Source organism: Lissotriton helveticus, chromosome 1_1 (genome assembly GCF_964261635.1).
Source record: "Lissotriton helveticus chromosome 1_1, aLisHel1.1, whole genome shotgun sequence".
Taxonomy (NCBI): Eukaryota; Metazoa; Chordata; class Amphibia; order Caudata; family Salamandridae; genus Lissotriton; species Lissotriton helveticus.
Genome location: NC_136057.1, coordinates 1,300,905,614 through 1,300,932,149, shown reverse-complemented (window position 1 = coordinate 1,300,932,149; position 26,536 = coordinate 1,300,905,614). Strand labels below are relative to the sequence as shown.

The 26,536-nt window shown below is 49.3% G+C and overlaps 1 protein-coding gene across 1 annotated transcript in view; it reads right to left on the bottom strand.

Annotated features, from left to right (window-relative positions):
* LOC144772722 (uncharacterized) overlaps nt 1-25,859 on the bottom strand; it is a 77,813-nt gene extending 51,954 nt beyond the window's left edge. The window contains exons 1-2 of the mRNA XM_078657253.1: nt 25,004-25,859; nt 10,263-10,349 (exon numbers count right to left, since the gene is read on the bottom strand). Coding sequence (XP_078513379.1) covers nt 10,263-10,349; nt 25,004-25,115 — 199 coding nt within the window. The 5' untranslated portion in view covers nt 25,116-25,859. The remainder of the gene's footprint in view (nt 1-10,262; nt 10,350-25,003) is intronic.
* Nucleotides 25,860-26,536: the final 677 nt, after the last annotated feature.

Here is a 26,536-nt window from a genome sequence, read left to right as displayed (position 1 = left end):
CAATGCGCAGAGCCTATTGGGAATATAGGAACTACACTACACTTTAAGTGGGGAGTCTATGTTTTTTTGTGGGGCACAGCAGTCACTTTATGCCCAGTTTCGTGTGACATGCGACTGCAGTTCACACTCAACACCCTCACGCTTGCGCAACCACTGCAAGTCACATTTTTGTTGTGGTATGATCTAGTTTTTTTTTTACCATATTACTACATTGACTATAACATTAAATTTCTTGGTATTTCAACTTGGTGGTAACAGCGGCAGTTCAACTGTAACTGGACATTTTAAAATATGGGCGCGTGCACACTCACCTTCGTGTGTCTTTGTCTTTGTTTCTCCTTCACATTCTCGAAGCTTTCGGGACTGCTGGTTTTCTTCTGTTCTGTTGGTGCAGGGGCGCACTGTGAGTCCCTGGACGTGCCTCCGTCTTGGAATTGGCCGAGCAGGCAGTCAAGATTCCTTTCAGTGCTATGAGACTGTTATTTCATGCGGTATTCTTCCAATCATCCTGTTCATCTAATAAAGTGTTGTTGAAGGCTGGATCTCGCCATGATCTTTACGGTGTGAAAAATCACATTTCTCCTCAGCTCATGTGGTGAGTTCTCATGGTGCTCATTTGCTCATCTATCTTCGGTGGACATGATGTCAGCTGCCCATTACTTTCATCTGCTGCAAATTTTCTTTGATCCACAACCAAGTACAGTCATTTACTGCCTACTATGGCATGTCTCCATTTTGTCACAAACTGTCCCACGCCTGTCCATTTTCCGGTAATAGGCATACCAGTGACTTTAACATTATTTTAAGGTATAGTTGGTTGACATTCAATATGTTTGCAGCAATGTTTTCTCAAAATACACCTTACTTACGCAAGATAGAAGTATTTTGAAAATGTAACCATGTTTGTTCATTTCTAAGTTTTTGCAAACTGGTTTGTCATTTTGATGCATTACATTAGTACTCTTGCCCTTTCTTTTATGTTTAACTGTGTTGTTTCAGGGCAATTAAGCATAGGTTTACTCTACATAGGGTACCTTCACACAGTGCACATTGTTTTTATTCTACCCTACATAGGGTGTCGTGAGGACTTTGTTCACAACATGGGGTACACAATGTTTTTACCTCTTTACGAGGTGCCATTACTCCTTGTGTTTACTTACCTCACAAATGCCCAACAGTCCTTAACTCAAGGTATTGTTTTTATTCTGCACAGAGTGTGTTTTATATCATGCCTTTGTCTTTCCCCAAGCTTACGAGATGTGGTGTGGATTTTAGTCCCACTCACACGTGCACAACTATTGACCTCCTTGCGAGGTGTGTTTTGGGATTATTTCCCGCTTTCATGTGGATATCAGTTGACCTCCAGTTGAGGTGTGTCGCGCGGACGGGTGTCCCGCATTCTCTAGGCACAATTTATTGACCTCTCCGGAGGTGTGTTGTGGGGTCTTTCCCCATCTCCTTGTGCATAGTATTCTACCTCCATTACTTCCAGTTGAGGTGCGTAGCGCGGACGGGTGTCCCGCATTTTCTAGGTACAATTTATTGACCTCTCCGGAGGTGTGTTGTGGGGACTTTCCCCATCTCCCTGTGCATAGTATTCTACCTCCATTAGAGGTGCGTCCATACATGGACATCACATTACACGTTTTATGCCCTCACTATAGTGCACGTTTTACCTTTCTTTAGGTGTCTAGTGTGGGTCTAGTGTTTTTTTTGTAACAGTGCACGTATCTTTACCTCCACTCGAGGTTGCCTATGCATAAGCACATTTTTACCCTTCGCGGGTGTATGGGTTAGGTAGCCATAGTGCATGGGTTATGTTACTCTGGGCGTTTTTCCTTATGATACTAGTTTTGTTTTCAACACTGTAGCCCAGTTGTATTTTTCTATTTGTAATTCATTCTTCAAATATTTGATGGAGAAGTATGAGTATTTGCATTCCTCTTCTTCTCTGTCCTCTTGTCTCCTCCGGATGTGAGCTGCTTTCTTACATGCTCATCTGGCCAGTAGGTGTGGAGAGGGCAGTCATTGACGGTTTCTTTTTCTTTTCTTTGCCCTTTTGTTTTCCTGTTCTGTTGCTATCTTTGGAGGGGAAGATGAGTTTGGTTTATGTTATTCTCATCTCCCTTCATTATGTTTTACCTCTACTCTCCCTGGTACTCTCCGCTTTTCTAATTCCTTTAGCCTGCGTCTAGCTTCTGCTCTCTTTCTCTTTTGTTATTCTAAATTTTGTTGTTCCTTTTGTTTTCCTTTTGGGAACAAATGAGGATATGTAGTATCCTGGTTTGTTATGTTCATGCTATGCCAGTGGAATGCTGCCTGAATGATGCAAGATGGAATGTTGGGAGTGGGAACTTACAGTTGAAGAAGGGCTGAGCGCCTGGCTGACTGCTCCTGGTGGGGTTGTATTAATGATCCTGTAACTAACATGAATAAATCCTCCTGAACCTCATCTAACTGCGTGGAGTGATTACTACACGCACGCATGTTGTCTCGTGCTAGAGAGAGGCGCGTCATGATATTCTGCTGGAAGAAGCAGCGTAGGATATATGTACACTAGAGAGCTGAGGCACAACTTTGACCTCTCATGCAGCGTATTGTGCGACTGCTGGCGAGAACTGCAGCAGGACACGGTGCACTCATATGCGATTTATTTAATACGGGGCCCTCGATGCTTGTCCTGCCTTGGGATTCCAGTTTAACGTTCATTTGCATGTGTATTATTATTCATTTCCAGTCTTAGTTCATCTTTCAAAGTTCATCTTGCCCTTAGCTATCTGCATTCCACTGGTAACCACCTGTTTGCTATATTAAGTGTTTCCTGCTGGGTATTTATAAATTAATCACGCAAAACGAAGAGGCTTAATTTCTCACCTTCATTTCTGAATTATTATTTGCCTTAAAAAGCACTGGACCCTGTAGAGAAACCTGATGTATTCAGCTATGTAGCTCCTCCGCTCAGACCTCCCTCCGATGTCCTTGAGTGGTGGCTTCACAGATGGTAGGAATGTGCAGAGTCTGTACAATTTCAGACCTTGGCCTCTCCATCGAAATGGTCACTTTAAGTGGCTATTCATTTCTAACCTTCTCGACAAAGGACACTCCACGTAGGAAAACATTTGTTTAAAGGCCCGTATGCAACCAGCGTCATCACAAACCAGTGCTCAGTCACATACAGGTCAGGTCTTTTAGGTCTCGCCAAGCGACGCAGCGCATGCGCAGCCCACCTTGGCGAGATCTATAGTTGTCTGTTTTGTTAGTGAAGGGGTACAGGAGATGTGCACGCGTCCGGACATGCGATGTGCACGCGTACGGCTCGCGCGTTCAGCACAAGGCGTGCATGGCGCGCCTGCGCTTTCACTTTTTGTTTAGGTCGAGCCTAGAGCAGCGCATGCGCTGCTTGCGCGGCTCGACTTTTAGTAAGGGGGTTTTCAAAGTGCTACCTTTGCCGGCCACCAGCTTGCTGTTACGCGCACCAGCGCGTGCAACGTGCACAGCTGCCATCTGGCTTTCTGCAGTGCGTGAATCCCCTCCCCTACCCCCTCCCTCCTCGTCAGCTTCAGCGCGTGCTTGTTCTCCTTTGAACCCTATCTTTCCCTTTCTTAGTCTCACCCTCTCCCTGCCTTTTACAACTGCCGCCGCACCACTGTGCCCACCCCCACCACTCCTATTGAGCTGCTAGTCGGTCTCACTCTCTCCCTGCCTTTTACAACGGCGGCCGCACCACTGTGCACGCCCCCACCACTCCTAATGAGTTGCTCTTTTCAGCCTGTGTACATTCTTATCTCTGGCTTGTTGTAACTCTTGAAACGGTGCCATCTATTAAGAACTTCGAGAAAAACTGTGTTTTTGGGGCTTCTTTTCAGAAAAGGCTGTTTGTTTTGGGCTTCTTTTGATAGAACTTATGCTTATTTCGGGAATGTATTTATGGAGGGCTGCAAATGTTTCTGCATTCCTTTGGCATGGTGTGGGCCTGGTTTTTTTTCCGGGTAGAGATGGGACGAGCTTTCCTTTTGCACCTAGATCCGATACCACACTCTCCTGACTTTGAAACAAGGGTGATTATGCACCTAAAGTTGTGTGCGTAACTAAATGCAGTTGTTGCTTCTGAAAGGTTTTCCACACTTCTGCAAGTCCTTCACCAATAGTGATTTTGTGCCCAATATATAGACTTTTAGGTATTGTTATGTGCTATTTTTAAAGCACACCATACACCAAAGCTTCAAGGTGCATTAAACAATAACACTTCGTTGTGACTAGGCTGACAGGTACCAATGAGTTAAGAAGAACTGAATACAGAATTAAATAAACAAGTGTTGAGTTGTTATTTGAATTGGATAAGTGAGGATTGTGAACGCAGAATTAAAGCAATCTAGTTCCGTTCTCTGACAGAACCAACAGAAAAGCCTCTGCGACCGAAAGCGGCAGTCCTAACTTTTGGCACAGCAAATAGGTGCTTGTTATGTAAAAGAAAATCTTGGTAAGGAAAATAGATATATTGAAATTGCTCAGCTAAAATGGAGCCTGTGATATAGAACCAGGTGCCAAGTTAATAAGGATTTAAACCAAATGATATATTCCACGGGAAGCCAGTTCAAAGTGTTAAGAATAGAACTGCACTTCGATTAAGTTGAAGTCTTCCTAGCACTTTCTTTGAGGAGTTCAAGTGACGGAAGTTTGCAAAATTCAGAAGTAACTGGATTACAGTTTACCACTTGTTTGTGGAAACTTTTAGATATGAAATATAAAATATTATTGAAATGCTTGAGTTGCCAGAATCAGGAGCTGGAAATCTTAGCCACGTGGAGATCTAGGGAAAGGTTTGAGTCTAGAATTCTAACAATGTTTCTGACACTATTCACAGGAGAGTGGTGGACTCAGTAAGGTCAGAGCTCAGGGCTGCAGATATCCGTGCAATTTCTGGAGACAAGAAGTTCTGTATTGGTGGGATTTAATTACAAAAAAACTGTGGGCAACAAAGATATGACGAAATTGAGAATTTTGTGGCTGAAGGTTTTATGATTCATAAAGTTTTCATTGGTAGAAAACATCTTGAAAATAATTTGAATGTCATCCTCAGCCTGGCGGCAGTCTCAGCTCAGCCAGACGCTCTCGTCTTTGTTGCTGCAGACCTGTTTTAATAGGGCACTAAAAACCGCCTCTCTGGGAACCGAAGCATTTGCTAGATAAACGGCGTTATTAAATGATGCAGATATAAATATTCTAGCACGAGTTACTTCTGCTTTGCTCGGGACGCTGGGTAAATAGCAGGGACGTAGCAGCGTCATATCCTCGTTTATCTGAATGTAAGTATAGTGGTCCTTTTCAGCAGTAAAATACTTCCGTAATTTGGTGCAGAGGGCCCTCACTTCGCAGGCCCCAGTGCCACTGCAGCTGCTCAGGGATGGACCAGGAACCAAAACATCCCTGGCAAATACGTTCAAACTTCTCTTTCTCTCTTTCTCGTGCTTTCTTCTCTCTTTCTTTCTCTCTTTCTTTCTCTCTCTTTCTTTCTCTATCTCTTTCTTTCTCCTCCCCTGTCTCTCTCTCTCTTCTCTCTCTCTCTCTCTCTTTGTCTCTCTCTCCTTCCCCCTCTCTCGCTCTCCTCTCTATCTCTTTCTCTCTCCTCCCCAGTCTCTCTCTCACCCTCTCTCTCTTTCTCTCTCTACTCCACTCTCTTTTTTTCTCTGTTTCTCTGGGAGAAGAAATTAAGGATGAAGAAAAGAATTTCAAGTCCGTTCTAAATTCAGGGTTCAGTTCAGTTTTCGGTTGGTTCATTCACTTACCTTGCACCCTTAGACCCTCCCCAGCCCCTTTCCATTTTGGAGCCTGCTGAGATTAGCCTCTGACTGACCCCATCCCCTGGTCCTCTCCGTCCGGTGTCCCTGAGTGCAACACTGCGGCTGCCTGGTTACCTTCCTTCTATACCCAGGACACGTCACAAAGGAGACTTTCAACGTGTCATCATACATCATCACTTTGTGGGGGATGCCACATGTTTCATTTTAACAGGGGGAGCAGGCATTGCACGGGTATTATCCAATTTCTTCAGACAATTAAACTATTTATTCACAGAAATGATCCAGCGGTCAACCTGAAAGAAGATCCCATGCTACCCGACATACTTTCCCAACAGTGGTCTCTCCATGATTCCCTCAGCTTCGGCGGAGGCCTCCCCTCTGCACGTACCCTGGGCCTCCTGACGTCACACAGGGTTGCTTATCACGTCATAAGTGTTCTGTTCACAAGATTCTGCTCCTGGGGCTGCTGGGGAGGCAGGGACCTTTCTACATATGAATCTTAGAATGTGGATTTTTCACAGTATTAGTTTAAAATACATATTTTCATAACAATGCTCATTGTCACAGCTTACTTGCTCTGCCTTTCGATGTACCTATTACATTATCTTTACTCTGTTTCTGCCTTCCCTCACCCCTTCTAAAAAGTGCAAATATCAAAAAATGATACCTTTAAGAGTTGTCAAAGGGTGATTATTGAATCCAGTGAACCGAATGGAAGAATGTTTGAGGGTGCCCTCTGATGCCTGCAGTGTGAATGCGGGGCAATGGTCAAGGGTTGTGGTCCTGCGGCCACCAAACTGATTCTCAAACAAAGGCGATCAGTAACTTTCCAATGCTTGTTGCCAGCAGGGGAAACCCCCTTAATGCCTCGTATACCCTGTGACGTGCAAAGGATGTTGGCATTGTGGGTGACAAAGACATTAGCTGGTCACAGTGTCCCTCTGGTGCTTTGCGCTTGGGTTTTATCCATCACCAAGTCTGCCAAAACAGTCTTCCTAAGGAGGCAAAAATGTAAATAAATGGCTCCTGTTATCTGTAAATTGGACTTGCACTTGTGGTGCGATATCTGTTGTAGACTGTGGAGAAATTACCTATTTCCATTCGAAGAGTTCCTGGAAGAATATTTAACAAGCATTGGCATAGCTAATAGGTCTCGCCTTTGGGACCTTATACGTTTTTAGCCATGCAACAGTTGATGTTATTGCACCAGGGATATTGTGCAGCATAACTAAATACTTATAAGGTCAGAAGAGCGAGATCTATTGGCTATGCCAATGCTTGTTTTAATGGTCTTTGCTTTTGATCAATTCCCTCGTGCAGCAAATGCATTACATGAGGGTCCTACAAATCCCAGCCTTCCCCGGGCCCGAGTCCCCTCCATCTCTTATCAGCTACACTGGCCGGCAGTGATGCTCTGTATACAGTGGGAGACAGGGCAGCGAGCTTTGAAGTGAAGGCCTAGTCCATGCCCACGCCAGTCCTCGGAACAGCAACAGAACAGGTTCAGCAGGAGTTCTCATCACTGCCTCGTTTTACAAACTCAATTTCACTGTCAAAAGCAACATTGAACTCACAGCCTGTGGAGAGATAGGGAGACAGCGCTGATGGCAGCACCGCGGCCTCTTGAAGGGAAGGTCAGATGGAGAGAAGCAATTTTCTCTTTGTGGGGTTTACGTTCAGCATTGTGTGACTAACTTTATTTCAAACATGCCCAGTTTTTATTGATCAATATAGGCCACGAGATGAAGGGATTTCCCCAGGGATAGAACCACACACCTCATGGAATTCAGTTTTTCTGCAGGTCCCCACATAACCATTAACCTCTACTGGACTGGCCTCAGCTAAGGAAGTTGTCATGCCTTTGTGCTCCCCTTAGTAATTCGAGATCAAGTTATTTTAGGTCTGAGAACAAAGGATAAACTATATGAAATGGTATGGAAATATCTTGCATCCTATTTTTAAACAGGAATTGAACATGAATATCTATCTTGTAGTTAGGACTGATGTTAGTTGAGGGATCTTCACATCCATGACCTACATGAAAACGCATTGGATATAGAAATGTCATATCACACAATTATTGCATTTTTACAGATACAGGTAAAATTAGGATCAATGTACTACTATTTTAGAATATTTTTTCTATTTTTGTTGTGCTTATTCAAAAGTACAAATAATCGGAAGAAACGTTAATTGAGATTATTATACATCTGCTTTGCCTCTTGGAGAAAATATAGAGCTTGATTCACAAAAGACAGTGCCAGCTTTCCAGGTGTATTTCAAGAACGTTTTGTGAATTGGCATTTTTGTTGCTGTAACTGTACATCATGTACAATTACGTTTGCTGGCACTTTTTCCACACGTAATATACTCTTGTCTGTGGAAACCCCCTTCCTCTTCATCCTGCTCCAGAATTAAGGGTGTTCCCTTTCCTTTATCTCCATGTAAATGTCAAAAAAGCGAAAAATACATTTATTCAGATCACAAAATGTAATTGAATGTACACAATATAAAAAGTATATCATTAACAATTGTATAAACCTACAAAGCAGGCATTCCACAATGAATACATCAAGTTTTAAAAGAATTAAAAGCCAATTCTTGGTGCAATCATAATAATACATTCTTCCTCTAGAATGTGCCTAGTACAACCATTGTGCAGTAGCATCTCTCAAATCAATCTCTGTGAAACAAAGCTTTGCTTTTGAATTTAGAAACGGCCTTTACCACTTTCTGGCCTAAAGTACTAAAGTATTACAAAACTTCAGCACACTCTTCAAAATTATAACCTGAGCTCTCACAAGACATGTTTTGTGACAGTATCTTCTAAGTTCTTAATTTAGGGGATATTCAAACAGAAATGTGTAATTATTTCTAGATGGTCCTCACAATGTAAACATTTATCTGAGATCCCATAACACATTGCCCACCTAACAGCAGTCAAAGCCACTGACAACAACCCATTTTTGAGTTTAACATGAAGTTTGAGTTATGGAAGGACAAATGTCCAATTGAAATAGGATTCTCTTTCTGACTCACAACTTCTATCTCAAATTCTATGATTTTGCATCTATGCAATTTGCCAGTCATCTCCTCTCAGTCCATTCCCAAACTTGGTTCTTAACAATCAATGACCCCTTCCCTTATAGGCTTTACAGTACTTGCCCTGACCAAGATTAGAGTCTGTTTACATACTTTAACAATGGTAAAGATTAGAACCTGAAAGCTCCACTACCCCTTTAATGCCCACGTATAAAGTCCAAAATGTATGCTTCACAATATCCTGGTCCTCAAAAGTAATGGCCTCAATACCATCTCTAGTTCAAATAATCGTATTTATTGTTCATATTTGAAAGGAATAACCAGTGTCATCTTGGGAAAGGGCCAGAAGCTGTTCCAACAACGAATTCTCTTATTTGGCAGTGACCATATAACTCTGTCCCAAAGAAAAAATAACTTGGGCTTTATAACAGATCAACATACTCCCCTCGTACAAACTTCAAATTTTAAGTTAATGTCGTCCCCATCTACATGTGAATGTTTCAGCTATGCCTGTGTCTAGCCAGTACATAAAGCAGAACTAATACATCTGATGCCCATGTAGTCAAACCAAGCTATTTCATCTCATTGTGAGCCAACAAACCTCATTTGAGCAATGGCTTTTTGGGTATCTAGATCACTTTTTTATTTCAACAGCTTGACGTCAGGCCTATTTTCAAGGTCAATTGTATTAAAAAAAGGTAAAAGATTGTGCAGCCCACAGCAATCTTAACACAAGTGAGAAAGAAGAAATGCACCATCCGCAAAGATAGAGATAGGGCACCTCACCCAAATCAAGTACTTTCATGGTGTACTATTTACATGTCAAACAGCAAGGGAACGTGGGCAGCTTATTCATCAACTATTTACAACAAATATTTGAGTGGATAACCAAAAGGTATATCTACAGGTAATTCAGAAAAAAAGCATAAGGAGTGATTCTGCCAAATACATATGTGCATAGGTCATTCTTTTGTGATGTGATTGTTTAAAAAGGTGGCATAACATCTGCTTTTTTCAAGGGCAAGACCAAAGTGAGCTCTACCTTTCTTCATATGGCTGGGAAGCACAAGGTCTTAAGCTCTGTAGGTACCATTTGATAGGTCAAATGTTGTACATGGCTGGCAGATTAATTCCTCCAGCTTGTGAAGTATAAAGTATCCAATAGATATTCTGTATCATCAGGCATTTCTGAGAATGTTAGTCAGTCAGTCCAATACAATGCCAATAGCTCAAACTCTCATAAATGCGAGACCTATTGCATTGCAAATGCTTGTTTTTTACGGTGAAGGACAGGAGACACTCACAAATATCCCTCTGGTCATTGGCTACGAGCAACTCTTCCGTCTACACACAGTGACACAGTCGTCATGCAACCCTTGAAAAGTAACAGGTCTCTCCACGACACAAGACTATACTCACCAGCGCCATCCGGTGTCAGTGGCTCACATCTGTGCGCTTTATAACTGAGCACCCTCTTACTCTTTACCAAGAAGGAACGCGGCATACCTGTAAAAATAAAATGCAATGAAAAGCAGTCATACTCTATGTACATATGCACGTTCCCTCCTCATTCAAACAAGGGTGTCCCTTCCGATTCGTACATCATTTACCCCTGGTCCACGCAATGTCTGAGGTCCGAAGAATATCCTCTATCGGATGCAGGGACCCCAAGGTGGCATGGTGCACCAGGTCATGCGCCACATTGGGTGTGGGGTGCAATGCCCAATGGGCTTCAAAATGCACAAGTTACTACTTGTGTAACGATATATCTGTAAGAGACATTAGTTAGTGATAGATTCCTTACCTTAGAATATCCCCAGGCGTCAGACTGGATCCGGAAATGTTTGCGTAGCAATACCCCTGCGCGTCGGTAGGCGTCGTCTGCGGCTCTGCGTCCGTCGTCGGCGTCGTTAGCGCCGGAATGACGTCGTCGGAGTACTTAGACGCCGCCCATGCACGCTGACGTCAGTTCTGATACACAGCTTTTCCGCGCCAGATACGCAGAGCCATGATAGAACCAACACTGGTGCCAAGAAACTAGGGCCCTGAAAGGGGATGACCTTAACCCTAGATACCGGTTCGCAGAACGGGGAGGATGGGTGGGTCGGTAAGAAATCTATCACTAACTAATGTCTCTTACAGATATATCGTTACACAAGTAGTAACTTGTGCATCTGAAAGAGACACGTTAGTGATAGATTCCTTACCTTAGAATAGATACCCCAGCAATGCCAACCCCGGTGGAGGGTCTGCGAACCAATAATTACACCAGAAAGTCCTGGAGGACGGAACGGCCAAAGAAGCCATCCCTCCGGACTTGACTGTCCAGGCAGTAGTGTCGTGCGAACGTGTGCAGCGAGGCCCACGTAGCTGCCTGGCAAATGTCCTGCAAGGGCACTCCCCGGCCCAGGGCAGTTGTAGTCGCCGTGGCCCGAGTGGAATGAGCCCTCAATCCAACAGGGGGCTTCTTCTTAGCCATGGAGTAACAAGCCTGGATACACAAGATGATCCACCGGGAGTTGGACCGCTTGTGTACCGCCTTTCCCTTCTTAGCGCCCACGTAACCAACAAAGAGTTGGTCATCCACCCGGAACTGGCATGTGCGATCCAAATAGAAAGAGAGTGCACGGTTTGGGTCCAGACGGTGGAGCCGCTCTTCCTCTTTAGAGGGATGCGGAGGCGGAAAGAAGGTAGGCAAGGTGATGGACTGCCCGATGTGGAAGGCTGAGACAACCTTGGGCAGGAAAGAAGGCTTAGTACGCAACACAACCTTGTCCGGATGGACAGAAAGGAAAGGTGGGGTACAAGAAAGGGCCTGGAGCTCACTCATTCTCCTGGCAGAGGTGATGGCAACCAGGAAAGCAGTCTTTAGAGTCAGAAGACGAAGAGGACAGTTGTGAAGTGGCTCAAAGGGAGCGCACATCAGGAAGGTAAGAACAAGGTTCAAGTCCCACTGGGGCATCACGAAGGGAACAGGAGGGAACAAATGCGTGATGCCCTTAAGAAATCGATTTACAATAGGGGACTTGAACAAAGAAGGCTGATCAGGTAGCCGTAAGAAGGCAGAAAGGGCAGAAAGGTAGCCCTTGACAGTGCCCAGAGCAGAGCCCTGCTAGGCAAGAGAAAGAAGGAAGAGGAGAACCTCAGAAAGGGGGGCAGAGAGTGGATCCACAGCCTTTGCTGTGCACCATGCCACAAATCTGTTTCACCTGCAGGCGTATACCGACTTTGTGGAGGGACGCCTGGCTGCCAGAATAACGTTACAGACTTCAGGAGGCAAGTCAAATGGCCTCAACTGTCGCCGCTCAATCTCCAAGCTTGTAGGTGGAGACTGGACAGGTTCGGGTGGAGGACCGTCCCCTGCTGCTGCGACAGAAGGTCCTCCCGAAGAGGCAGACGAATCGGGGGATCTACTGACATGCTGAGTAGCTCGGGATACCAGTATCTTCGTGCCCAGTACGCAGCCACAAGGATAACCTGGGCCCGGTCGCGCCGGATCTTCTTCAGCACTCTGGGCAGAAGTGGTATAGGGGGAAAGGCGTACAACAGACCGCAACTCCACTCGCGACGAAAAGCGTCTCCGAGCGAGCGCCGCCTTGGAAATTCCAATGCGCAGAACTGATGACATTGTGCGTTCTCTTCGGTGGCGAATAGATCTAACCAAGGCTCTCCCCATTGCTGAAAGAGGCCTTGCGCCACGTCAGAGTTCAGCCGCCATTCGTGATCCATCATGCACCGACGGCTGAGTTCGTCCGCCCTGGTATTCAGAGAACCTGCCAGGTGTTGAACCACCAGGGTCACACCCTGACTTTCCAGCCATTGCCAGAGGCGCAGAGCCTCCTGGCAAAGGGTCCACAACCCCACCCCGCCCTGTTTGTTGCAGTACCACATGGCGGTGGTGTTGTCCGTGAACACCTGCACTACACTCCCCCGGACAGAGGGGAGGAAGGCCTTCAGTGCTAGACGAATCGCCCGTAGCTCCAACAGGTTGATGTGGAGCCGGGCCTCCGCCGGAGACCAGAGTCCTCTGATCTCTGCCTCTCCCATGTGGCCACCCCAGCCCTGGAGGGACGCGTCCGTCACAAATACGTGCTCCGGGTGGGGTAGGGAAAGGGATCTGCCACTGACCCAATCGCGGTCCGTGAGCCACCACTGCAACTGTCTTGCAGTGCCCTCCGAGATCAAGACATGATCGGACAAGTTGCCCTGATGCTGGGCCCACTGAAACTTCAGGTCCCACTGCAGAGCCCGCATCCGCCACCGGGCGTGACGCACCAGAAGGATGCAGGAGGCCATCAGCCCCAGAAGCCGCAGCGTCAACCTGACCGAGACTCGGGATAAAGGCTGAAAGATGGGAACCAGAGCCTGAATATCCCGAACCCGCTGTTCGGGAGGGTAAACCCGAAACTGCGCCGAGTCTAGAACCGCTCCGATGAAGAGGAGCTTCTGAGAGGGACACAGGTGCAACTTTGGCACATTGATGGAGAACCCCAGCAAGTGCAGGAGGTCGGCCGTAGTCTGGAGGTGGCTGACGACTGTCTGGGGCGAGCCCGCCTTCAACAACCAGTCGTCGAGGTAGGGGAAGACTGACACCCCTAGCCTGCGCAGATGAGCTGCGACCACCGCCATCACTTTTGTGAACACCCGTGGGGCGCTGGTAAGGCCGAAGGGGAGCACGGTAAACTGAAAGTGCTCGTGGCCTACCGTGAACCGCAGGTAACGCCGGTGGGCCGGCAGGACGGGGATGTGAAAGTAAGCGTCCTGCAAGTCCAACGCTACCATCCAGTCTTCGGGGTCCAGGGCAGCTAAGACCTGAGCCAAAGTCAGCATCTTGAACTTCTCTTGACGGAGGAAGCCGTTGACGTTCCGTAGGTCCAAGATCAGGCGCAGGCCCCCCTTGCCCTTCTTGGGTACCAGAAAGTAGTGGGAGTAACATCCACAGCCTACTTCTGGCCCAGGAACGCGCTCGATGCCCCCTTGGCCAAGAGGGCCGTGACTTCCTCTTGCAGAAGTTGCAAGTGATCCCCCGACACGCGGTGGAATTGCGGTGGCATGGCTGGAGGAGTCGCCTCGAAGGGGAGGGAGTAGCCCCTTTGGATGATTTGCAGCACCCACTTGTCCGATGTGACAGTGGGCCAGTGGAAGTGGTGATGGCGAACCCTGCCTCCCACAGGCGTCACATGGGCCTGAAAACCCGGACTAGGAAGGTTTTGAGGCAGGTGCTGCGGAGGGAGGTGTGGACTGGCCTCGCCGTTGACCCCGACCGCCGCCACGGCGGTTTCCACGGCCGCCACCGCGCTGCTGGGTAGTCTGCGGTGCGTGGCTGGCAGCACGTGTGGGGGTGCCCCTTCCGTGGCCACAAAAGGAGCGAAAGGCACCCGATTGCTGGCGCGTGGCCGAGAGGCCTAAGGACTTGGCCGTAGCCCTGGAGTCCTTAAAACGCTCCAGCGCATGGTCTGCCTTGTCGCCAAAAAGGCGACGGCCATCGAACGGCATATCCAGGAGGGTGGCCTGGACATCGGCGGAGAAATTGGCGGACCTCAACCAGGCGTGGCGTCAAACCGCCACCGTCGTTGCCATCACCCTGCCCAGTGTGTCCGTGGTATCCAGTCCACACCGGATAGAGTATCGTGCCGCATCTCGACCCTCCACAAGGGCTTGGGCGAGTTTAGCCCGGACCTCCTCCGGACATTGTGGCAGCACGTCCGCGACCGTGTCCCACAGGGTTTGGGTGTAGCGGCCCAAGAGACACGCGGTGTTGACAGACCGCAGTCCCAAACTCAGGGACGAGAACACTTTCTTTCCAAACTGTTCGTATCTCTTGGATTCCCGATCGGGCGGGGCCATCGGGAATGCGGTCTGGGAAGTGGAGGCTTGGATAACCAGGCTCTCGGGGGTGGGGTGGGTGGACAAAAAGCAAGGGTCGCCCGGGGCCGGGCGGTAGCGTCTGGCCACGTTCCTATCCACAGGCGGACCTGTGGCGGGCTTGGACCAAGTGCCCACAAGAACGTCACATAGGGCTTCCTTAAACGGCAGCAGAGGCTCACTGGAGCTTGCCTGCGGTTTAAGAACCTCAGTGAGGAGGTTAGTCCTCACGGCCGCGACGGGGAGCTCCAGGCTCAAGGCCTTGGCTGCCCTCATCAACACTACGCTGTAAGCACCCCCCTCCTCCATAGCCACGGTGGGAGGGGAGACAAATCCAGTGTCTGGCGAGGTGTCAACACCACTGGCCTCCCCAAGCTCATATGTCCAGTCCTCCTGTGACTGGCAGTCCCGTGCCAGAGGGTCCTCAGACCCCTCCCAATCACCTCCGTCATCAGTCTCCTGTAATCCAGGGTCAATAGACTGGGCCTCCTCATGGAAATAGAAATCTCCAAAGGCCGTCGGAAGCGGCACCCAACGGCGCTGTTCCGGCGCCAGAGTCGGACCGAAGGGAAGACTGGGGACGGCGTCCACAATGGGCGCCGGGGGGCGACACCGTTGGGGCCGGCGCCGGTGAGGTCGTGAGGTCGACCGGCGACGACCCGGATCCGGAAACGGATCCTGTGAGGCCCTGCGGCGCCGGGACCGAAGTCGCCGGCGGCGCCGGGGCCGAAGCGCCCGACCCGCTAGGGCCTCCAGCCGTACCCGCTGGGCCCGGAGGCGCCGCGGGGCCCGGCTGAGGAGGGAGGGACTTCATGGCCATGAGGTACCGCTCGACCTCCTCCGGCGTCGCGCCGTGCCCAGGGACCCGAAGGTGTGGGGCAGGCGGCGACGCTTGCGACTCTCGCGGAGCCGCGTGGGCAGTGTCGCCCGAACCCCCGGCCACATCGTGCGAGCGTCGGGGTGGGTCGGAGGAGCGATGACGCCGCTCCGACCTCTCATGCCTCTTACCTGAGGACTTGGATCCCGACGACCGATGTCCACTCCCGGAGCTGCGGGGACTCCGACCCCTCCCAATCACCTCCGTCATCAGTCTCCTGTAATCCAGGGTCAATAGACTGGGCCTCCTCATGGAAATAGAAATCTCCAAAGGCCGTCGGAAGCGGCACCCAACGGCGCTGTTCCGGCGCCAGAGTCGGACCGAAGGGAAGACTGGGGACGGCGTCCACAATGGGTGCCGGGGGGCGACACCCTTGGGGCCGGCGCCGGTGAGGTCGACCGGCGACGACCCGGATCCGGAAGCGGATCCTGTGAGGCCCTGCGGCGCCGGGACCGAAGTCGCCGGCGGCGCCGGGGCCGAAGCGCCCGACCCGCTGGGCCCGGAGGCGCCGCGGGGCCCGGCTGAGGAGGGAGGGACTTCATGGCCATGAGGTACCGCTCGACCTCCTCCGGCGTCGCGCCGTGCCCAGGGACCCGAAGGTGTGGGGCAGGCGGCGACGCTTGCGACTCTCGCGGAGCCGCGGTGTCGCCCGAACCCCCGGCCGCATCGTGCGAGCGTCGGGGTGGGTCGGAGGAGCGATGACGCCGCTCCGACCTCTCATGCCTCTTACCTGAGGACTTGGATCCCGACGACCGATGTCCACTCCCGGAGCTGCGGGGACTCCGACCCCGCGGCCGGTCCCTCGACCTCCCGTGGGACCGGGACCTGGAATGACGCGGGGCCGACTGCCGGAGCTCGAGCCGCTTGCGGGACCGCTCCCGCCTAGCCTTCGACGTCAGGGCCCGGCAGTCGGAGCAGGTGCGGTCGTCGTGGTCGAGGCCTAAGCACTTCAGGCACCGGCGATGGGGGTCCGTGACCGACATCAGTCGGTCGCACTTCGAACAGGGCTTGAACCCGGGCATCCCTACCGGCACCGATAGAGTCGAAGACTCAAGAAAGAAATGATCGAAAAAGATCAAAAAAGTTAGTCAAAAAATGACTAGGGGTAGAGCTTCTCCGGATCTGCGCTAGCTGGCGCGGAAAAGAAAAAAGAACTGACGTCAGCGCGCATGGGCGGCATCTAAGTACTCCGACGACGTCATTCCGGCGCTAACGACGCCGACGACGGACGCGGAGCCGCAGACGACGCCTACCGACGCGCAGGGGTATTGCTACGCAAACATTTCCGGATCCAGTCTGACGCCTGGGGATATTCTAAGGTAAGGAATCTATCACTAACGTGTCTCTTTCAGATAAGCTCTTTTCGGGATTTTTTTGGGGGGTGGGGGGGAGGGGGTGGCTCAAGGAACCCCAAAAGTTGAGGTACCTCTGAATTACTTGTGTGTTTTTATGTTTTTCCACCTTGTGTATGTGTATTTGTGTTAGAGGAAGCTTTACTTGCTCATTCTCCTGCACTACTGCTTCTTATGCGCCATCTTTTCTGTGTGTGTATGTGTGTGAGTGGAACCTTGCACTGACACGTCATGCTGCACCTGCTGTGTTTCGGGCCGCAGTGCCGCACCTTGTCTCTGTGTGTGTGTTTGTGTCGGGGGAGAGCCTTGCACTGCTGCCTCCCATGCTCCACGTTTCTGTGTGTGCTGGAGAGGGCCTTGCACTGATTGGTCTGGTGTTACACTGTTGAGTGTATGTGAGTCGGGGCGCAGCCTTGTCCTGCTGCTCCTGTGTGAGTGTGTCTGTGTCAGGAGAACCTGGCACTTCTAGTTCTCGTGCTGCGCATTTTGTATGTGTGCCGAGGGCAACCTTGCACTGATGCATCTCATACTGCACCTTTTTTGTGTCAGAGTTGCGTGTGTGGGTTTCAAGAGTAACCTTGCACTCACGCGTCGCATACTGCACCTTTTTTTTGTCAGGGGTGCGTGGGTGTCTTTTTTATTGGAGAGGACCCTTGAACTGCTGCTTTTGATGCTGCACCTTTTCTGTGTCGGGTGCGTGTGTGGTTTTCGAAGGTAACCTTGTACTGACGCGTCTCGTGCTGCACCTGTTAAACGTATGTGTGAGTCTCTGTCTGGAGGAGGCTGCCAGTGTTTGTTGGCGTGCAGTGTGACAGCAGGTTGGACTTCTCTTAAACTGCACTACCTCTGCAGTGCGAGACAAGCTTACAGTGCAGCTGCTTTTAGTTTCTGTCTAAAGCAAATCAACAGCCCTGCTCTTTGTGCTGTGGTTGTGCAATGTATAAGGATAGCTTGAATTGGTAACTCTCTGTGGTGCACGTGTAATGTGTGTAAGAAAAGGTTGCACTGTTGCTGCCTGCACTGCACCGTTTTGTGTGTTTGACAAAGCTTGAGCTGTGCTTCCTGTACGAGTTTGCAGAGAAGCCTGTGCTAAACTGCCTGTGATAGACCTTTTCGTGTCCGAGTGGTCTGCATTGTTGCTGCCCATGCAGCGGATGCATGAGGGAAGCTTGCATTGCCACTTCTGCCTGTGATAGACCTTTTCGTGTCCGAGTGGTCTGCATTGTTGCTGCCCATGCAACGGGTGCATGAGGGAAGCTTGCATTGCCACTTCTGCCTGTGATAGACCTTTTCGTGTCTGAGTGAAGTCTGTATTGCTGCTGCCCATGCAGCTCCTGTTCTTTGTATGAAGGAAGCTTGCACTGCTGCGTCTGCCTATGATAGACCTCTTTGTGTCTGAGAGGTCTGCATTGTTGCTGCCCATGCAGCGGGTGCATGAGGGAAGGTTGCATTACCGCTTCTGCCTGTCATATGCCTCTTCATGTCTGAGTGGTCTGCATTGTTGCTGCCCATGCAGCGGGTGCATGAGGGAAGCTTGCATTGCTGCTTCTGCCTTTGGTAGACGTTTTCGTGTCTGAGTGAAGTCTGTATTGCTGCTGCCCATGCAGCTCCTGTTCTGTGTATGAAGGAACTTGCATTGCCACTTCTGCCTGTGATAGACCTCTTTGTGTCTGAGTGAAGTCTGTATTGTTGCTTACCAGGCAGTGGGTGCATGAGGGAAGCTTGCATTGCCACTTCTGCCTGTAATAGACCTCTTCGTGTCTGAGTGAAGTCCACATTGTTGCTGCCCATGCAGCGGGTGCATGAGGGAAGGTTGCATTACCGCTTCTGCCTGTCATATGCCTCTTCATGTCTGAGTGGTCTGCATTGTTGCTGCCCATGCAGCGGGTGCATGAGGGAAGCTTGCATTGCTGCTTCTGCCTTTGGTAGACGTTTTCGTGTCTGTGTGAAGTCTGTATTGCTGCTGCCCATGCAGCTCCTGTTCTGTGTATGAAGGAAGCTTGCACTGTTGCTTCTGCCTGTGATAGACCTCTTTGTGTCCGAGTGGTCTGCATTGTTGCTGCCCATGCAGCGGGCGTATGAGGGAAGCTTGCATTGCCACTTCTGCCTGTGATTGACCTTTTCGTGTCTGAGTGAAGTCTGTTTTGTTGCTTACCAGGCAGTGGGTGCATGAGGGACGCTTGCATTGCCCCTTCTGCCTGTGATAGACCTTTTCGTGTCCGAGTGGTCTGCATTGTTGCTGCCCATGCAGCGGGCGCATGAGGGAAGCTTGCACTGCTGCTTCTGCCTATGATAGACCTCTTTGTGTCTGAGTGGTCTGCATTGTTGCTGTCCATGCAGCGGGTGCATGAGGGAAGCTTACATTGCCACTTCTGCCTGTGATAGACCTTTTTGTGTCTGAGTGAAGTCTGTATTGTTGCTTACCAGGCAGTGGGTGCATGAGGGAAGCTCGCATTGCCACTTCTGCCTGTGATAGACCTCTTTGTGTCTGAGTGGTCTGCATTGTTGCTGCCCATGCAGCGGGTGCATGAGGGAAGCTTGCATTGCCACTTCTGCCTGTGATAGACCTCTTTGTGTCTGAGTGAAGTCTGTATTGTTGCTTACCAGGCAGTGGGTGCATGAGGGAAGCTTGCATTGCCACTTCTGCCTGTGATAGACCTTTTTGTGTCTGAGTGAAGTCTGTATTGTTGCTTACCAGGCAGTGGGTGCATGAGGGAAGCTTGCATTGCCACTTCTGCCTGTGATAGACCTCTTTGTGTCTGAGTGAAAAGTCTGTATTGTTGCTTACCAGGCAGTGGGTGCATGAGGGAAGCTTGCATTGCCACTTCTACCTGTGATAGACCTTTTTGTGTCTGAGTGAAGTCTGTATTGTTGCTTACCAGGCAGTGGGTGCATGAGGGAAGCTTGCATTGCCACTTCTGCCTGTGATAGACCTCTTTGTGTCTGAGTGGTCTGCATTGTTGCTGCCATGCAGCGGGTGCATGAGGGAAGCTTGCATTGCCACTTCTGCCTGTGATAGACCTTTTTGTGTCTGAGTGAAGTCTGTATTGCTGCTGCCCATGCAGCTCCTGTTCTGTGTATGAAGGAAGCTTGCACTGCTGCTTCTTCCTGTGATAGACCTCTTTGTGTCCGAGTGGTCTGCATTGTTGCTGCCCATGCAGCGGGCGTATGAGGGAAGCTTGCATTGCCACTTCTGCCTGTGATAGACCTTTTTGTGTCTGAGTGAAGTCTGTTTTGTTGCTTACCAGGCAGTGGGTGCATGAGGGACGCTTGCATTGCCCCTAATGCCTGTGATAGACCTTTTCATGTCCGAGTGGTCTGCATTGTTGCTGCCCATGCAGCGGGCGCATGAGGGAAGCTTGCACTGCTGCTTCTGCCTATGATAGACCTCTTTGTGTCTGAGTGGTCTGCATTGTTGCTGTCCATGCAGCGGATGCATGAGGGAAGCTTGCATTGCCACTTCTGCCTGTGATAGACCTTTTTGTGTCTGAGTGAAGTCTGTATTGTTGCTTACCAGGCAGTGGGTGCATGAGGGAAGCTTGCATTGCCACTTCTGCCTGTGATAGACCTCTTTGTGTCTGAGTGGTCTGCATTGTTGCTGCCCATGCAGCGGGTGCATGAGGAAAGCTTGCATTGCCACTTCTGCCTGTGATAGACCTCTTTGTGTCTGAGTGAAGTCTGTATTGTTGCTTACCAGGCAGTGGGTGCATGAGGGAAGCTTGCATTGCCACTTCTGCCTGTGATAGACCTTTTTGTGTCTGAGTGAAGTCTGTATTGTTGCTTACCAGGCAGTGGGTGCATGAGGGAAGCTTGCATTGCCACTTCTGCCTGTGATAGACCTCTTTGTGTCTGAGTGGTCTGCATTGTTGCTGCCCATGCAGCGGGTGCATGAGGGAAGCTTGCATAGCCACTTCTGCCTGTGATAGACCTCTTTGTGTCTGAGTGAAAAGTCTGTATTGTTGCTTACCAGGCAGTGGGTGCATGAGGGAAGCTTGCATTGCCACTTCTACCTGTGATAGACCTTTTTGTGTCTGAGTGAAGTCTGTATTGTTGCTTACCAGGCAGTGGGTGCATGAGGGACGCTTGCATTGCCACTTCTGCCTGTGATAGACCTCTTTGTGTCTGAGCGGTCTGCATTGTTGCTGCCATGCAGCGGGTGCATGAGGGAAGCTTGCATTGCCACTTCTGCCTGTGATAGACCTTTTTGTGGCTGAGTGAAGTCTGTATTGCTGCTGTCTATGCCGCTTCTGTTCTGTGTATGAAGGAAGCTTGCACTGCTGCGTCTGCCTATGATAGACCTCTTTGTGTCTGAGTGGTCTGCATTGTTGCTGCCCATGCAGCGGGTGCATGAGGGAAGCTTGCATAGCCACTTCTGCCTGTGATAGACCTCTTTGTGTCTGAGTGAAAAGTCTGTATTGTTGCTTACCAGGCAGTGGGTGCATGAGGGAAGCTTGCATTGCCACTTCTACCTGTGATAGACCTTTTTGTGTCTGAGTGAAGTCTGTATTGTTGCTTACCAGGCAGTGGGTGCATGAGGGACGCTTGCATTGCCACTTCTGCCTGTGATAGACCTCTTTGTGTCTGAGCGGTCTGCATTGTTGCTGCCATGCAGCGGGTGCATGAGGGAAGGTTGCATTACCGCTTCTGCCTGTCATATGCCTCTTCATGTCTGAGTGGTCTGCATTGTTGCTGCCCATGCAGCGGGTGCATGAGGGAAGCTTGCATTGCCACTTCTGCCTGTGATAGACCTTTTTGTGGCTGAGTGAAGTCTGTATTGCTGCTGTCTATGCCGCTTCTGTTCTGTGTATGAAGGAAGCTTGCACTGCTGCGTCTGCCTATGATAGACCTCTTTGTGTCTGAGTGGTCTGCATTGTTGCTGCCCATGCAGCGGGTGCATGAGGGAAGCTTGCATAGCCACTTCTGCCTGTGATAGACCTCTTTGTGTCTGAGTGAAAAGTCTGTATTGTTGCTTACCAGGCAGTGGGTGCATGAGGGAAGCTTGCATTGCCACTTCTACCTGTGATAGACCTTTTTGTGTCTGAGTGAAGTCTGTATTGTTGCTTACCAGGCAGTGGGTGCATGAGGGACGCTTGCATTGCCACTTCTGCCTGTGATAGACCTCTTTGTGTCTGAGCGGTCTGCATTGTTGCTGCCATGCAGCGGGTGCATGAGGGAAGCTTGCATTGCCACTTCTGCCTGTGATAGACCTTTTTGTGGCTGAGTGAAGTCTGTATTGCTGCTGTCTATGCCTCTTCTGTTCTGTGTATGAAGGAAGCTTGCACTGCTGCGTCTGCCTATGATAGACCTCTTTGTGTCTGAGTGGTCTGCATTGTTGCTGCCCATGCAGCGGGTGCATGAGGGAAGCTTGCATTGCCACTTCTGCCTGTGATAGACCTTTTTGTGGCTGAGTGAAGTCTGTATTGCTGCTGTCTATGCCGCTTCTGTTCTGTGTATGAAGGAAGTTTGCATTGCTGCTTTTGCCTGTGCTGGACATGTTCTGTGTGTGATGGAAACCTGCATTCCCACTGTGTCTGCTGTACAGTGTGTGTCTGTGTCTTTGCCAAACGTGTACTGAGACTGTCGGTGAGGTTCCTGTGTAAAGGAAGTTTACCCTGCTGCTGTTTATGCTGTGTCTGAGTAAGTGAAGCCCGCTCTTCGGTTGCATATGCAGTACCTGCTTTACCTGTGGGCGGGGCTGTTCCACGCATGAAGCAGCCTCACATTGTTTTGCATGTTCCCTGTGTGATACAAACTTTCATTGTTGCTACCTGCACTGTCGGAAAACGGGTACACTGGCCCTAACTCGATGCAGGTGACTAGTGTACATGGACGGCAAAAGGCAATGATCATACTCATGGTCAATGATTTATTTGCAAAGGGAAAAAATCATAAGTATATGGTCCCAGCCCTTTCTTAGTAGCCTGCTGTCGGCACTGTCAAAAGTGGGGTTTGCTGAACACCCAGGCTGGATTCCACCACATCCTCCTTTCTCCGCCCTACACATCCTGTCTCTTTATCTCACGCTTACAGATTCTTTTAAATCCCTGCTTTCTCTGTTTATCACACTTTCCTAACTTTCTCTTCCTCCTCAACCCCTTTTATGTCTTTCTCTCTCTTCCTCTTGCTTAAGGTCTGGTGATGAAGAGTAAGTCCTGGTTCCCCAAAAATGAGTGTCGGGCCCAACACCTGCAACTACTAGCTCAAGTTAAGCACTGCCTTATAGTGTAGGTCCTGGAGAAGGTGGTTGACCGAAAACCTCCCAGAATCATTTCCACCTGTGGTCAATTTGTAAAAAAATAAGTGCTGGGGCTCTCGTCAGAAGGCAGCTTGCACCAGCCCATTGCTCCTGTTAGCGTTGCCTAAAACAGAACCAACTAGTAACCATGAAAGTGGGGAAAGGATGAGGTGTAATGGCCAGAGCTGCCGGCTACAGAGCTGGGCAACCAGGTTTGAGTCTCAGCGACAGCTCAACATCCTGTGATTCTGGGCACACCACTTGAGCTCTCCGTAAATTAACATGTCCTTAACTGGTGCTCATGAAAAGTGCAGATGTTGATGATTAAGTGCTGGTGCTGAGCACCGGAAACCACTACCTCAAATTAAGCACTGAATTCCACCCCATAATATGGTTTTACTGCTTGGCCTACATGAGCCTATTGCCTATTAAACTTCATAGGGCTTTTTAGCAAAAAATCTCTAGCATGTAAATAAGCCAAATCCAATTTTAGCTCTTCTTTTAGCTCACACATAGTCCTTATGGATTGGATTAGGACATCAGCATTAAAAAACATAATAATAACCCCCCCACCCCCCCCCCCCCCAAAAAAAAAAACTTTACCTTCACATAGTCTACTTTGCAACAGCTTTAATAAAAAAAAACTTTGCACTTGAGCGAGTAATCTCAAGTCTCATGGGTTCTGCTTCTTGGAGCTGCACAAGACCGGTGCCCAAGGGTGCATACTTGATCCTGGGTATTCACTTACTCCCACATTAAGTTGTAAATCGCAGAGCTATAACCTGACGGTACCATTGCCTGGCAGCTGGATGCTGTACATTTCCTTTACTATCCAGGCACACTAACTACATATATTGATATTGGACCAGTGTTACTGTGTTTCTAATTGAACTTGAGTATGCGCATGCTGTAGTTTTGAGGGTATCCACTTGTAAGACGGCCCATTGCCCTCCCTCGTGTGCCCTACGCACTGTGTCAGTTGTCTGCATGAGGGAATCTCACACTGCTGATGTTTGTGTTGTGCCTGTTCTGTGTGGGGTGGAAGCTTGTCCTGCTGCTTCGTGCAGCGTGCCTGTTCTGCGTTTTCAGGAATCTTGCACTGCTGATTTGCATGCAGTATCCCTTGTGTGACAGAAGCTGGTGCAGCTATTGCTCGTGCTGTGCCTGTTCTGTATGTAGAAATGTTGTGCTACTGCTGTCATTGACACACTTGTTCTATTTCAAAGGAAGCTTGCACTACTGCTGACTTTGCCATCCCCCCTTTGAGTTAAGCCTGCATTGCAGCTTCTGCCTGTGTCACTCCTCTTCTGTGTATGGGGGAAGCATGCACTACTGCTGACTTTGCCATCCCCCTGAGTTAAGCCTGCATTGCTGCTTCTGCCTGTGTCCCTCCTCTTCTATGTGTGGGGGAAGCTTGCACTACTGCTGACTTTGCCATCCCCCCCTTTGAGTTAAGCTTGCATTGCTGCTTCTGCCTGTGTCACTCCTCTTCTATGTGTGGGGGAAGCTTGCACTACTGCTGACTTTGCAATCCCCCCTTTGAGTTAAGCCTGCATTGCTGCTTCTGCCTGTGTCACTCCTCTTCTATGTGTGGGGGAAGCTTGCACTACTGCTGACTTTGCCATCCCCCTGAGTTAAGCCTGCATTGCTGCTTCTGCCTGTGTCACTCCTCTTCTATGTGTGGGGGAAGCTTGCACTACTGCTGACTTTGCCATCCCCCTGAGTTAAGCCTGCATTGCTGCTTCTGCCTGTGTCACTCCTCTTCTATGTGTGGGGGAAGCTTGCACTACTGCCGTGACTGTTTTATGTGTAACGGACATTTGGACTGTACCTTCACTCTGATGATGGATCCAGGGAAACACAGTGTTGCCTATTGCGACCTCCAGAGACACCCAGCTTTGATTGGTCTCCAAACAGCTCCTAGTTGGTCCAGCGTGGCTCATGGGTTGCTGTTTGCTGCATCAGGATTTGGCATGAAGACATTTATGATCGCTGGTGTCTCAGGTGAGGCATGGAGTGTGTGGTGGTTGTTACCTCTGTCAGCTGGCGTAGCCCTCTTGGATGATATTTGTTGTCCCTGAATAATCCAGAGGTTTGCAGATGTGGCTCTGCTCTGTATGATTTGATGCTTCTAGGTACCTCACAATATAACTATCGTGGCACCAGTCTCTGCAATTTGTTTCCTCTCGATATCTCTGAGGTAGTCCAGGTTGGCTCTGTTAGATGTAACTTGTTGCCTCTTGAGATCCTTGAGGCTAGCCAAGGTGGCTATCCTTTTGCCTCCAGATGCTGCAGCAGATTGCCCAATGCGTTGCCATTTTGTGGGATTTTCTGTCTCTTGATCTCTCTGGTTAACCGGAATGAGTTGTTGGACGCAATTTATTCCCTTTGGATATCTCTGAAGTTATCTGACATGATGGGCTGGTTGATTTTGTTTGTAGTCTCAGGTTATCTTTGAAGTTAGTCTCCGTAGCAGCATTGGAAGTAATTAGGTGTATCAGGATATGTCGGAGGTTATTCAGCGTGGCTCTGATGGAAACACTTTGTTGCCTTTGGATACTTGAATGGATCAGCCAACGTTGCATCAGTCTATTAGATTTGAATTCCTCCAGAGTTGACCCAGGGTGGTGCCAGTCTGTGTGAAAGGTTTCCTCTAGATTGCTCTGGGGAAGCCCAGAGTGGCTCACAGACCTGGAAGGACTTGTTTTGCAGAGGCTGGGGAGAATGATTTTAATTCTTGCACGTCTGAGTTCTGAAAACCACAAGCTGCTTCCTCTCTGTGCAGTAATGTAGCGCTGAAGCGAATAACCACAGAATGAGGAGTGAAGGCGTGGCCCTCTTGCACACCTTAGGGGGGGGGGGTAGGAAGAAGGAAGAATAATTCGCATTTAGTTTGACTGTATCTTAATTTCAGCTGTATGTATCAACATTTCTGTGGCTGGAACCACTGACTGGTGCCTATCTGGACAGGAGCTCGCTTCGGATATGGAGAGTAGCACTCCCTACAAGCTGAACCATAAATGCTTGCCCATCATTCCTTGGGATAGTTCCCATATCCCATAGTAAGCATAGCTCGAAAGTTTCATCCTTTCAGAAAGACTTGAAAATGCTAATTTTCGTGAGCTACCATATGGGCAGCTATAAGTAGGATGTGCCCAATGTCAGTCAAGGAGGAACGGGTCCATGGCAGATATTCAGAGTATCCACAAAAGATAAATTTACATACAGCATGCCTTATTTACAGATTTTTACAGAAATAATAATGTTTGCCATACGGCTTTGTCATGTTGAAGGAGTGGTCTGTCAAACTTTCAATGCATTGGCAGGAACCTCAATGACAGCAGTTTGTGGCAATGGAAGAGAT